This window comes from Dermacentor andersoni, chromosome 9 (assembly GCF_023375885.2).
Source record: "Dermacentor andersoni chromosome 9, qqDerAnde1_hic_scaffold, whole genome shotgun sequence".
In the NCBI taxonomy this organism is placed as follows: Eukaryota; Metazoa; Arthropoda; class Arachnida; order Ixodida; family Ixodidae; genus Dermacentor; species Dermacentor andersoni.
The window spans coordinates 39,492,013-39,507,256 of NC_092822.1; the positions used below are offsets into that span (position 1 = coordinate 39,492,013).

Consider the following 15,244-nt stretch of genomic DNA (forward strand, 5'->3'; position numbering starts at 1 on the left):
CTTTCACCTTGCAGATGGTTCCAGCCCGCTGCGAGACCGTCCCGATCTACCTCACGCCCTGCGGTCTGCAGACCATGACACCGGCGCTGTCACGCCTGCAACGACGATGACAACAACTACCGTGGCAGCGCCGCCACGTCAGGCCGGCAACGGCGAGCCTGCTGCAAACAGTGCCTTGGGAGCCCTCGAGTGCCACGCAACGCCGCACCGGACAGCTTTGAGGCCCAGAAGTGTGCCAACGCCTGAGACCAACGGTGTGCTGCATACTGACGAGGAAGAGCAGCGGTCGCCCAGCCCGTGTCGCGCTTCCCCTTCTTCCCTGGCCAAGATGACAATGGCGACAACGACAAGTGCAATAGAGAAGAAGCCCCTCGCCAACTGCCTCGAAGGGCCCATCACCAACCACGTAGGCTCAACGAAGGGCGACGGGGTCGACGAGCTCCGTGAGATGGCCGAACGGAGGCTGTCTCCAACGCCCATGGCCCGGATCATCTCATTGGATGCCGTCGCAGCCAAGAAGACCGCGTTTGGGGGCCCCGTCTTTGAGGTGTCAGACGTGGATGTGCCTGCGGCACTCAAGCTGGGCGGTCTGGTAGGCGGGAACCACCGGATGCCCCTGCTGATACCAACAGGTGGCGGTGGCGGCGGAGCGACATTTCGTGGTGATGTGGTGCTTCGCCAAGAGTACGCCACCGCTCACCACCCGCACCACCACCATTTTCACTGCACCACGGCCAATTCCGTCCTCAAGCCAGGCATTGTGCGCATGAACCGGCTCAGGTTTGGAGCGGGCTTTGCTGCTGCCACTGCCGCTGTTGCTGCCGCGGCTGCAGGAACAACGCAGGCGAGGGTAGAGACAACGGCGAGTGTGGCCGTGAAGTCTAACGGCATCGCATCGTCGCCACTGCAGAATGAGTGTGACTCAACAATAGACGCGGAGTCGAGCTTAGACTCGGACGACCTCATCTCTAATGGGCCATCGTCAACAACTTCGGTGTCCCTAGTGGCAGCGTCATCGCTGTCGGCAAGTGCAACACCACAGACGCTATCAGCGGCAAGTGCAATTGTGTCCAGGTCGGACGGGTTTTCGGAACTGCCAATGTCTCGTGGCAGGTGCGACTCGGCGACCAATGGCAGTGCGGATTTTGTTGCAGCAGTCAGCAGTGACAACGGTGTGACAACGACAGGGAGGGCAGAGGAGAATGGTGTATCGCCGGACTCGAACCACGAGCTGCTACCACGTGACCCTTTAGGCCCCAGCGACACAGATGGTGACAAGAGTGGCGATGACGAGGAGGCGAGCTCAGCCCTTTCAGAGGAGAGAGGTAAGCTCGTCTCACGTCGTCGCAGTGATCGTCAGAGGCTGAGCATGCTTCTGCTGGAGAGGTTGGACATACTGTGATTGCATTCGATTTTGCATGGTGGAGACATTAAAGTGCCGAAACCAAACCAGCAAGCAAATAGTACTTTTGTTTCATACAACTGTCTGTAACCACCAGACTCAATATCTTGGCTGGGTTGTACAACTGTGCTGGCTTTGCTTCTCAATGTCAAAGGAAGTGCTCTTGGCAAATGTCTTTATAGTAGTAGACAGTTTTAGTTTAGTGTACGCAACTTATAGCTTGCGCTATACGCTAAGTGTAGCGTACGCTAAGCAGCGCACATTTTCTACAATTTTAGTTGGCCGGCGATATCTTCGGATCTCAGAGGCCATATGCCACCATTGCGGCTATTTCCCGCCTGTAGCGATAGGTGGTGCTGACATCTCGAATGTTTCTTTCGTGAGGCGTCTACTCGTTGGAAACGAGAAGCGATCTCGAAAACAGAACGAGGTTATCCATAATACTCTGTCGTCGAAGTGGCCTGAGACTAAGGGAAAGCTGTTTACACAATCATTTGCTACGAACGAATTTACAAAAGCAACGCCAAATTCAATTCGATATGGGCAGCCGGGACCGCCGCCATGTTTCACGCAAACCATGCAAGAACGCTAACGCTAACTTGTTTGCGTTGCATACACCCGCTATTTCATTTAGCGTTCAGCGCATGCGCAGTGACGACCCGCTATTTTTTAGCATACGCAATGGTATAGCGTACGCTATACTAAAGCTGTCTAATGAAGCATATGAAGTTGAATGTTAGGGGGACGGCCATCACTATTGCCTCCGCCACATGAGGCTGAAGTTCAATCTTGTGGTGCTGACCGTCTTATTTTGTCATTTCCTTTCACCTGCTCAGTGTTCAGAATAGAAGCCCCATTACATTTATTTTTTAAATATACTTCAATGTGTTGTGTAACTAAAAGCAGACTATCGAACTGAACTGGAACATAACAAAAAACTGGAGCTGAACCATTATGTTCAGCTGAATCTGAACCGAACCGTTATTTTTTCCATCATCTTGGAGCTGAACTCGAACCAGAACTTGTATTGGAGGAATTGTTCAGAACTGGTTCGACAAAAGTTTCAGAATGCTATGTGTACCCTTCACTAGGGCACCTCAAAGGGACGTGCTGAACAAAGCCTCTAATAGCCTGCAAACGAGTCCCACACTACTGGTAAGCCTCAAATATTTAACTTCAAATAGCCTCAACTCAGTTCTGACGCTCGTTATGTTGATGTTTGTGCAAGCAAGGCTGAATGCAATGCCGCATGGCCATAATATAATAGATCTCAAAACTATGCAGCAAACTTCAATATGGTGCAAACGCCTGTAACATGTTAGGAATGTCAATTCAAACACATACACAAAGAAATACGTGATGATGTCCAAGTTTCAGCCCTTTGAAGTAACAGACCTTGCAAGGATGCATCATTATATCTCGGTTGCAGGTGGTACAGAAATCCTTTGCCAGGGCAACGCCTTCCACACAGGCCCGTGTTGTTGCTTAACCTTCAAATATCAGTCCCTCACTGATTCCTCAACCTCTGTGCATACCTGCCAACTCTCTGAAATTTTATAATAATGTTTATTAAGTTCAGCCCGATTTTACAAATGTTGCATCCATGTTTTACCAGAAATACCACTAGAAAAATTTGCAAACATGCCAAAGGATGGGCGCGGCAGACGTTTCAAAAAGAAATGCATGCAAAAGAAATTTTCAATCTCGCCTCCCGACGGCCACCGTAAATGTGCATGGTTAGCAGCCAACGCATGCTTTGCCAACCATGTTGTGCTTTTCGCAAAATGACTGGGTGCTGCATCCCGCAGTGTCCTATTAGTTCGAAAAAAAGGCTGCCGATTGTTTTCACTTTTGGGAGGTCGAAAAAGAAGGCTTCTGTGGATGGTGAAGATCAAAAGAGACAAGTGGCAACCCATGAACGCTGCTCTTTCATGGCACTTGTGAAACTGGCAACAGCAAAGTTACTGAAAATGTCAATGTGGTCTAAAAACAGTGTGTTGCTTTTCTGTATGTGCAAGGCAGGGTTTGTTGCTTTTAGCGTACTGAGTCGAAAGGCAAATCATCATGAATAAAATATGTGAAGTAACAAATTTATATTTGCTACTACATTCATGGTTTTTAAAACCGCATTTTGTAGTTACCTTTTGTGAGCGTTGCAGTTACCTTTTGTCAATGTTGCATCTAAATCCCGGCAGAACCCATGTCACAATGGATGACGACGTTGATTCGATTAGCACTGAAGCCGTGTACTGACACGCCATATTGCCTCCACCGAAACATGTCTTACGTGAGGTCTGTATGCAGCTCCGATCCCCTCTCGCACTTCCCTCTGGACATTCTGCGTGATCTCTTGTGGCACCATCGCAAAGTCTGCGCATATCACATTTGTGAATATTGATACAATGCAGAAACATCTTTAAACAACGGCCGCAGGTTCGTGTGCCCCCCCCCCCCAAGAGGACAACGGCGTATTGGAGAAAAAGACAACTAAATAATGGCACGTGTTTTCGCCGCACGCACTCGCATCGCGGGTGGCCATTGTCGGCGTGTACAAGAAGAAGAGGTGAAGCGACGCTCGAGAGAGAAGAAGGCATTCTTGATCTGTTTAGAACACGGCAGTCTTTTTTATTTACCCCCAGAGCACAAGTTAGCCCACAATAAATAGTTGTGTCTGAACTCCCTTAACTGTTCGTTACAATTCTGGTGGAGGTGCTGGGTAATGATTTCCAGCCCAATTCGAGCTGGAGAAAGCAGCCCGGAGCCACGCCATTTCACACCCAACGAGCTCACGCCTGTCCACCAGCGCACGAGCCGTCGCCTACGTGGTGAGCCGCCTGAGTTTCCTCTTTTGCCGGAGCAAACTATGGTAGCAGCAGCAGACAATACTGAAATGACATCCCAGACAGCCTCAACCCGCATCGTCGTTGATCAGCCGGGGACGCCCGAGCCTTTTCACAGCGACACCTTCGAAGACGCCGAGGACTGGTTGGAAGGCTTCTAGCGCATCGCGGACTACAATGGATAGGATGAAAACCGTAAGCTCCGCAACGTTTACTTCACGTTGCAAGATTGTGCGCAAATGTGGTTTGAAAACCATGAAGCTGTCCTCCGGTCGTGGAATGACTTCCGACGGGAGCTATTGGCCACGTATCCGAGCACAGATCACCGGGAAAGAGTTGAAGCTACTTTGCAAGCAAGAAGCCAGCGAAACAACGAAAGCGTGGCAATGTGTCTCGAAGATATGTCCCACTTATTCCACCAGGCCGACCCGAGCATGAGCGAGGACAAGAAGCTTCGGCACCTGATGCGCAGAGTGAAGCAGGAGCTTTTTGCCGGTTTGGTTCGCAGCCCTCCATGCACTGTCGTCGAATTCTGCTCCGAGACGACAACTATGGAAAGGACACTTCAACAGTGAGCGAGTCTCTACAACCGCGATATGAACGTCGCCTCTATAGATGCGATGTCGGCAATGTTTGGGAACAGCATCAAGGCCTTACGAGAACTCGTAAGATCTGTGGTTCGAGAAAAGCTCCAGAGGCAACAGCTGAACAACGGCCCCACAGCGGTCTCTTCGTTAGCAAAAGTGGTTCGCGAAGAAGTGAGACAAGCAGTTCGCGAACAACACCCGCAAGCACAGCCGTAAGCTTAATCACCGGTACAGCCGATGGTATCGTACGCCAAGGTACTCGGAAGATCCCCAGGATGTACTTTCGTCACGGCAACTACGCATGTACCTGAACCTCGGTTCTTGCCGTCTCCATCTGAGACAAGATTCCGGAAGGCTGACATATGGCGCACTCCTGATAGAATCCCACTGTGCTACCACTGCGGTGAAGCTGGTCATCTGTACGGATGTGCGAATACCGCAGAGCAGGACTTCGGGGGTTTTCCGTAAGCGCTCCTTGCCCGAGAAACAGTGAATGCCCTTTTGAAATCCAGGACTATTTGTCAACGCACCAAAGCCTGCAGACTTCACAGCAACATCAACCTCAGTCAACAGTGCTGCTGAGGTATTGATCGCCGAGCCCGCGTCCATCCTCAAGCTCCCCAAGGCGACGCCCCCAAAGCCCACGTCGAGAAAACTAATACAGGCGACCTGTGGAGGTGAGGCCACTGTTGGCGTAAGAACAGAGCCTCCAGCACTGATTCTGAAATATAATGACGGACACGAGAGCAGTTGTGGAAAGAGTGATGTTGCTTCTGATTTATGCGTGTTTATAGACGGCTGCGAAATTACTGCTTTAGTAGACACAGGCGCAGACCATTTCGTTATGAGTAAAGTACTTGCCAGAAGACTGAAAAAAGTGCCAACTCCTTGGAGAGGACCGCAAATTCGAACAGCCGGAGGACACCTTATCAACCCGGTGGGCAGGTGTACTTCTAGAATCGGAATACGCGGCTTTACATACGTTGCCAGTTTCATTGTCCTGTCAGAATGCTCAAGGGATTTAATTATTGGAATGGACTTTTTGCATGCGAACGGTGCAGTAATCAATATGCAGGAATCCTGTGTCTCATTCTCTACGAAGCACGCCATCGCGACGTTCGAGTGTGAAGAACAATATGATGCGCTTCATATTATAGACGACGATGTCACGATACCCCCAAGATCCAGCCGTAAGAAGCACCGTATTCAGCAACTATGAAGGAATAGCAGACAGTAACACGGGCTCTTACTCTAAAAAGGGATGTGTATGGCAAGGGGTCTTGTTCGGCTGCGTGACGGGTGTTCGAATGTCTTCCTGACTCATTTTGGAAATGAAGTCCAGCATATTGTGAAGGGAACCGTCATTGCCCGCCTTAACGATTATGAACAGATTACGGATTTGAGCTCTTCCGATGCTGCACTACTGGATTCTGACACCATAGACGCCATACTCGCATTCGTCAACATCGAAGCAGCACTATCACCAAACCAGAAGCAGCAAATAGAGAAACTTGTACGAGAATTCGCCTTGTGTTTCTCAACAACATCGAAAGTCCAGAGAATATGTATTGCCAAACACTGTATCACTGTCGACGAAGCTGTGAGGCCTATTCGCCAGCATCCCTACTGAGTGTCACCGAAGGAGAGAGAGATCATCAGCAAACAAGTGGAAGAAATGCTTAGAGACGACGTAATTCAACCATCGACCAGCCCGTGGGCTTCGCCTGTGGTGCTGGTAAAGAAAAAGGATCAGACCTTGCGCTTCTGCATTGATTATCGAAAGCCAAACGTTGTCACAACGCGGGATGTCTATCCACTTCCGAGGATCGATGACACCCTCGATAGACTACGGGATGCGAAATTATTTTCCTCTCTTGACCTCAAAAGCGGATACTGGCAAATAGAAGTGGACGAACGAGATCATGAGAAGACAGCATTCGTCACACCAGATGGACTATACAAATTCAACGTACTTCCGTTCGGCCTATGTTCTGCACCTGCCACCTTTCAGCGGATGATGGACACTGTGCTCTCCGGGTTAAAGTGGTAGTCCTATCTGGTTTATCTTGACGATGTCGTGATTTTTTCCACCACCTTTGTTCAGCATATGGAACGACTAAGGACTGTGCTCAAAGCTATTAGTTCAGCAGGGCTGACGATAAAGCCACAAAAATGTCACCTCGGCTTCCATGAGCTCCTTTTTCTCGGCCATGTAGTTAGCTCCAAAGGCATCCGTCCTGACCCTGAGAAGACCGCAGCAGTAAAAAAGTTTCCTAGACCAACCGATAAAAAGGCCGTTAGGCGATTCCTAGGACTTTGTGCCTACTACAGGCTTTCGTCAAAAATTTTTCGAAGATTGCCAAGCCATTAACGCAATTAACGAAAGAAGATATGGCTTTCGTCTGGCTAAGTGAACAAGAAGCATTCAATGAGCTACGACAGTGACTTCAAAACCACCCAGTCCTTGCGCACTTTGATGAGGAAGCGGAAACAGACATCCACACAGACGCCAGCAATTTAGGACTCGCTGCCGTCCTCGTTCAATGGCAAAACGGAGAGGAAAGAGTGATTGTATACACTAGCCGCACTCTTTCGAGGGCTGAAACCAACTATTCAGCAACAGAAAAAGAATGCCTCGCAGTAATATGGGCCATAGGAAAATTCTGACCATACCTATACGGTAGACCGTTCCGAGCAATCAGCGACCATCACTCATTGTGCTGGCTTGCAAAACTGGGAGATCCTTCTGGAGGACTTGCTAGAAGAGTTTGAGGCTGCAGGAATACGACATAGCGGTTGTGTACAAGTCAGGTCGCAAGCACAGTGATGCTGATTGTTTATCACGTGCGCCAGTCGAATCTGCTTCTGTGAAAGATGGACACGACTTTCCGTTTCTTGGAGCCGTGACCACATCTGAGATGGCCAAACACCAACAGTCTGACGCCGAGTTGCTCCTACTCAGGTACCTCAAGGGACACTCCGTCCATGTTCCGGGAGTTTTCTGCTAGGGTTTGTCATCATATGTAATGAGAAATGGCGTCCTGTACAAAAGAAATTTTGAGCACAGCACAGAGAAATTTCTACTTGTCGTTCCTTCAGCTTTGCGATCCGAAACCTTGGACGCCTGTCACGATGAACCATCAGCAGGACACCTCGGAGTGAGCCGAACATTTGCCCGAATTCAGGCTAACTACTACTGGCCACAGCTATTGAATTCAGTACAGCATTATGTACGAACATGTCGGGATTGCCAAATATGCAAAATGCCTCCAATAAAACCCGCAGGCCTCCTTCAACCAATAGAACCCCCAGGAGCCCCGTTCGAACAAGTAGGAATGGACTTGCTCGGTCCCTTTCCGACATTGTCATCAGGGAAACGATGGATTGTAGTAGCGACTGATTACCTAACCCGATATGCCAAGACATCCTCTCTACTCAGTGCAACAGCCGTTGCAGTGGCTGAATTCTCTGTCACCAAGATAGTATTACGACACGGTGCCCCTGCACTTATTATCACGGACTGAGGAACTTCGTTCACAGCCAAATTAACACAATCCATTATGAAACTGACTCATACCAGCCACAGGAAAACAACTGCCTATCACCCTCAAACAAATGGGCTAACCGAGCGATTGAACAGCACGCTGACTGATATGTTGTCAATTTACGTAGACTTAGACCACCGTACATAGGACAAAATACACAAGTAACGCCATTCCAGCTTGTTTTTGGTCGAACATTTACCACACCCTTGGATGCAATGCTGCCTGTCAGCAACAGTACAGAACAGAACCCTGACATCAGCAACTTTACACAGAGGGCTGAAGAAGCACACCTGGTGCGACATCGCATTCAACGAAGGCAGCGCATCGATGCGGGCCGATACATCTTGTGGCAAAGAGAAGTCGAGTATGCACCAGGCGACAGAGTATGGGTGTGGACTCCTGTGCGGATGCGCGGCCTGTCCGAAAAGCTTTTGCGCGGTTATTTCGGCCCTTGCCGAGTGCTTCGCCGCATCAGTCCCTTGAACTACGAAGTTACACCAGAAGGACATGTGACCTCATCACGATGCCGGCATCGCACAGAAACTGTACATGTGGTCAGAATGAAGCCATATTATGACAGGCAGTAAACATTCTATGAAACATCTATTCTGTGCCATATACCACTTTAGTATGGACAACAGCTTGTAAACAATTTCGTCGCTTTATGGAGTGGGACGATGCGATTTGGAGGGGGGATAATGATACAAGGCAGAATCGTCTTTAAACAACGTGCGCAGGTTTGTGTGCCCCCCCCCCCAAGAGGAAAAGGGCGTATTAGAGAAAAAAGACGACAAAATAGTGGCACGAGTTTTTGCCGCACACACTCGCATCTCAGGTGGCTGTTGTCGGCGCGTACAAGAAGAGGTGAAGCGACGCTTGAGAGAGAAGAAGGCATTCCTGAACGTGGCAGTCTTTCTTATTTACCCCCAGGGCACAAGTTAGCCCACAATAAATAGTTGTGTCTGAACTCCCTTAACTGTCCGTTACAATATTTATTCCGACAAGATTGCCTGAGTATGCATGATGTGGGTTCGGTTTGCCCAGTACCGGATAAATTTTAAAGGATTTCTTTTGTCGTTGGCGAGCGGCATATAGCTAGTGGCAGTGACCCAGATTGCCGTCAGTGAGATTCATTGAAAAGCGGCACATACCCAGTGGAAGTGACCCAAGTTGGCATGAAAGAGGTTCTTTGAAGAGTGGCATACCCAGTGACCCCAATTGGTCGAATGGTTGGTTTCAAATTTGGTCCCCTTAGCACAGCAGCCCAGTGCTCTACCTATTAGACCATTGATTACCTGGTGAACTGAGTTAGCAAGATAGAGGTCAGATGCTGACAGGCATAGACATATCGCAAACTGGCTGAAGCTCCCAAAGAATGTTATCGCGTTAAAATGCACATCTATCCCACAAAAGGTGTGTGCCCCGGGAAACATTTGCAAATGTGTGCAACCCCTTGGTTTGTCATGTTCGATCGCGATATTTTTTACAAATTTTAATGTTTAATTTTAGGTTGGAAGGTATGCTCAATCGATGAGGCGCGTTCAGTTGTAAGGCAGCTTGCAGGCACAACTATATGGAATGAATTGTGTTTTCGATGCAGTGAGCACTGTGGCCTTTGAAATCAAATCGCATTACGCTTTTGCGCCTTCACACAGTGTATTCGTATTCAATTTCGTGCATAATATTAAAGGCACCAGAGATACATTGGTTCGCATCAGGTAAGGGAAGTAATAAAGTATCTTCCACTCAAAAAAAAATTACAGGTGAGGCTGAGAAACATTTCTTTTTGAGGCTTTTCATTCACGTTCATTTCAAGCTCTTATGAACCCGTATCGACCAGTTCGAACCATGAAATTTTTGTTCCGGAGCTGAACCTGGACTGAACCGGAAAATATGCAGAAGCTTGAATCCAAGCAAACCCAAAAACATTTCACTTAGAAACCCTGACATAGAAGCAAAGAAGCAGAATGAATTCCTTTGGAATCGAAAGCAAACTTTAAAAAGGCACCCATGTAAAGCAGCCACTTTTGGGACATGGGGGCCAGATTCAGAAATATGATAACTTCTGAAACGTTAGTTATGCTGCTGAGCACTGCGACAAACATCCACTGATTGCATTTAATGTGAGGTGGCCTGGAAAAGGTGGCCTGGAACGGTCGTATTCCATCTCAGTGCCACTGAAGGTCACTGTCATCATTTAAGACTAATCTTTTAGTTGCAAATGGGAAAAATGGGGCTTATTATTCGCTGTCATCAAAATTTCATGTCGCTCCCTACTCCCCTTTCTTCCTTTCTTTAACTAGTTTAAGCTTTTTCTTTTCTTTTCAAACTATTCCCACCAGTCTGTCTTTTAACATGAACACTATTTTGTTTTACCAGGTAGCAGGGAAGCTTTTGCTGTAGTCATAGCACAATAAGAAAGATTGTGATACTTTGTGGGATAGTGCAGGGGGGGTTCACAGTCTCAAGCACCTGGATGCAGGATCATGCTCCGAGCGCCTGACAAATAAAAAGCATGAATTTGGACAGTGCGTAGGGACCCACTGAAATTCAAGGAAATGCTGCTGCTGTGTGTGTTCTTTAGCTTTTGGTCCTGGAGGGCAATTCGTGACATAGCTAACTAGAAAGGTATCAACATTTGGATCACATCAGGCGCACTCTGTAGTGTAGCCTACTTTCTTGAATTCACCCGACGGGGCTGACGAATTGATCAAATTAAAATAGGCAAAAAAAGGAAAGAAATCTCCAAAATGCACTGCTGGTTCATTTGGCAGTATTTGCCCTGACCCAAACGCACACCCCCATTTTATGGTTTCAAAGTAGAAAACTATTGTAAAAATTGCATTAGAAAACAAAGCATAAATTTTACATGCAGGCTGATTTTTAGCAGGAAAAACATGAGATGCCTCAGATTCTGGCAATAAAATAAGGATTAATCAGCCAACCTTGCCTTTGCAGAATGGGAATTTATTTGCATAAAAGAGCACTCACACGAAAATTTGGTGTCCTGTGTGTGTTTCTTGCTTTCTTTAGGTAGCTGCTGACTCCATAGTTGCAGTACAAAGCCTCAATCCCTCGAGAGTGCCAGAAATGAATAATTGCAGCAGCTTTTGTACGACATATCCAAAACGCTCTCCAAGCATAAGCGCAGCTGCAGAGGGGTAAAGGTTACTTCTCATGTTACCAAAAGCAGAGGTGGCGAGGTGAAGGGTGTACAATGACTGTGTTGCCAAAAGTTGCCAGATTGGCCCGTTCGACTGTTCACCACTCTCGGAAACGCAGGGGAACGCTTTCTCCCCTCTTGCCCCTGAATGGACTCTGCTTTAGGCAGCACAGCAAAAGTGATACCTGGTACTACAAGACTGCCACCCCAGGTTTCAGTGACAAAATGGGTAACCTCTTCTATGTTCAAAGCCGTGTTGCCCTTGGCGCACATTTTGAAATGGTTGTATTAAAAGGTCATGTGATTAATCATTTGTTGCACTCTCTGGGAATCAAGACTCCGTAATGTAGTTACTGGGGGTAGGGCTATCCAATAACGTAATGAAACAGGGAAAAAATTTTCTGTCAGTACTCCATTAACGTCCTTCGCCATCACTCTCAGGCAGCACTTTATTGCTGTCTACAAAGAACCAAGACACATACTCTGTATGGTTCGTAGCACATTCGATATTCTGCATTTATCATACAACTCTGCAAAAATCGCATATAAGATGGTGGCCCACACCTAGACTAACCACTTCGCTAGTAACACATGCAATTCTCCGGAATGCCAAGTGTATGTGACACGACTTGTTGCCGCTAGCTTAACATGTAAAATAACTTATCATTTTGGATATGCTTTGTAATTATACTGAAAGTGTTATGTCATCGTAATGCTATGCGAGAACTTGTTCTATTGCCATCTATGGTTGCCATCCTGTGATGGCAGTGGTGATGACGATGGCTAAGCTGGCTCTGACGGTAGGCTGTCGCAGACACAGTTCTGGTTTTAGTTTCGTATCGGATTGCACCTCCGAAGCAATTCTCGGATGAATTTTCTCAAAAAAAAGAAAAGCCACGCCATATAATTGTGTAAATACTGTAATAATTCATCGTGAGCTATCGTTCTTGCTTTAAAATGTTCCTTTGGCAGCCTGAAAATAGGAAATTGCAACAGATGACGTGTATTGGATGCATTCACCATACTGTAAGTGTCGGCAGAACTGACGTTGCCACTATTGGAGTCGTCATTGTAGTCACCATGCTGACCAGGCAAGTTCAGATTATCTGGCAAAGGCTAATTTCAGAATTAAAATAACGGAAGTTCGGTCTTATAGAAATCGCAGGCATTGGTGGGGGACCTTCGTTTGCGATTGAATTAACTGGAATTGAATTTACAGAAGTCTACCATACTCTGTAAAGATTGCATGAGGCATTGAGCGGCATCTGGACATGGAGTACCACGGACTGTATTGAAGCTTGTTCCATGAAGCATTAGGGGGATTGCCCGTTGCTTAGGCAACCTAACGGAAGAAAGTTGAATGCTTGGAAAGGAAGGTCTAATGTTAAGGTCTCCTCAACGTGCAAGGGCGTCACGAGCCAGCTGCTTGTTGAAGACCCCCAAATTGTCCGTCATGTTAAACAGAGTGGCTCAGTCTCATTAACTCTGCATAGTGCAGCGAAAGCTACGGGTCTCGTCAGCCAATCAGAATAGAGAACCAGAAGAAGGGCTGCTCAGTTGTTCACCTCTGATCAGGATTTTGTGCGTGCAGCATTAACTGAATGGGAGCTTCATGGAGGAATCAATGGCGCACAGTGGGTGAGCGCTTACACAAAGCCAGCTCTTGTCACTGATTAGCTGACACAAGCTACACTACATGGAGCTGATGAGGGTGGACATAACTTATTTATAGCTAAGACGGAAGAAAGCATGTGCACTTTACAATGTTTGATGATGTTTCTTATGGCATATTTGACTGGTCACCTTCAAGCGCTCTAGAGCACTCTCGTAGTGCTGTTTACATATGGCTGGTCAAAATTAAGCACTCGGAACACATTCATCTGGTTCGTTCAGGGCGTTGTGCTCTGAGACACCTTCACCTTTAAGCTGGCAGTGCGACCGAGATCAGATAAAATGCCAATCATGTGGCTCCTCTGTTTGCTATGGGAGTGGCTAAACGGTCGGCTGGGGCGGGATTTCCCCGAATGCAATCTTGAGAGTGCTGCAAACTTAATTGGAGTGCAGCAGGAACCAGTTGAATGTACCATCAGCATGTGGTGCGATGGATGAGTTGGTGGGCGCTGAGACAGACCCACGCCCTCCTGCCTCGACCACGGTCCAGAAGGATCTGGAAGGGGGCGCAGTGTAGGTTCACGGTGTAGAGCAGCCTCTTCCGCCTTCTCCTCTTCCTCCAGGGAGCTCCATCTCGCCACCGAGCGAAGACCCTTGCAGCAACATTCCGCCAGACCGGCCGTCGTCGGCACCGTTGCCACCCGCCGCGCCCTCACCCCTTCCTCCCCCACCGTCGTCCTCCCCAGAAACCACCGCGGTGGTGGTGGCCTCTAGTCAGTCGATGGCCACCCCGTCCGAGGCAGCAGCGCCCTCCTCGCTCTCGGCGGGGGCTCTGGTGGCGAGCTCCATTTCCTCCTCCTCCTCCATGCCTTCCTCCTCTTGCTCCTCCCCCACGACATGGGGCTCCACGCGACCAACGTCGGCCAACGCGGCAGAGGCGATGCCAAGGATGCAGCCCTCGCCCTCCCAGCCTGCCGGCGGTGTGGCAGAGGTGCCTTCAAGCACGTTGCAGGTGAGTGTCGGTGGGTTGCTATGCACTATCCTTGAAAACAACGGTGCACAATCATTGCATTCTGCAGATACTAACATACAGGACAGAAACTTGGAGGTTAGAAAAGAAGCTTGAGAAGAAGTTAAGGACCGGCAACGAGTGATGGAACGAAAAATGTTGGGAACAACCTTAAAGGGGCCGTGCAACGCGCCAGGGAAAGTTTGTTGAGCAGCACTGATGGCATAGCCTCGATGCGGCGATTTTGTGTACTGTATAGGCAGGACGTGATGTCAAGGAATGACGCTATGATTGTTGGCTAAAAATGTACTGTGTGATTTACATTCACAGAATATTGCAAGTACTGCGAAAGAAGCTATGGCATTACTGCGTTTTACAGCCGTTTTAGGTGTAGCACAGCCACAGGCGAGGTGTTGCTACCTTCGCGACGAAACATAATGTGCCAAGCACTTTGGAGCGCCAACGACAGCCTCGCGTAAGCTGTTGTGACCATAAAAGTAACTAACGCCATGGCCTCCAAGAGTGGACCATGCGCCACTTGATCGTGGAGGCCACAGGAAGGGCTTCAGAAGGCTGAAAAAGGCTTGGCAACCATGGCGCACCGACTTTAGCCGGTGGCCTGCTGCACCGACTTTAGCTGATGTCGTGTGACCACATGATGTCATGGGAGAGTGAAATGTGGCACCTAGAGCCGCGAAAATTTTAGTGAGCGGTAACTCCAAAATTGCTTGTATTTAGAATTTTATCTGACCAATAGGGTTTGTGTGTGTTGATCAATTTTCATAATTTTTTAGAGCAAATATGGCGACCCGAAGAAAGCATTGGGGGGCCCACTTAACTATTTTATTACCGTGCCTGCAGAAATTGATCATCAGTTTTTCTATGCATTGTTAGGCATTTCCGTTGCAATTCTACTAGCGACATCATGCACCATCTGAAATGACGACTGAACTTCAACTATCTGTAAGATTTGACAGTTTTTGGCAGATTAGAGAGTCTCGAAAAATCTAACTTCAACTGGAGGTATCTTCGAAACTAGCCTCCAGTGCTCCTAGCATTTCTTCAGTAAAAAGACAAAATTTGTGCT

The 15,244-nt window shown here is 48.1% G+C and overlaps 1 protein-coding gene across 2 annotated transcripts in view; it reads left to right on the forward strand.

Moving 5' to 3' along the window:
- LOC126527707 (uncharacterized) overlaps nt 1-15,244 on the forward strand; it is a 66,893-nt gene that overhangs the window by 26,933 nt on the left and 24,716 nt on the right. For both annotated transcript variants that reach the window (XM_072284494.1, XM_050175572.3), the window contains 2 exons: nt 15-1,325; nt 13,772-14,160. In XM_072284494.1, the coding sequence (XP_072140595.1) occupies nt 15-1,325; nt 13,772-14,160 (1,700 nt within the window). The remainder of the gene's footprint in view (nt 1-14; nt 1,326-13,771; nt 14,161-15,244) is intronic.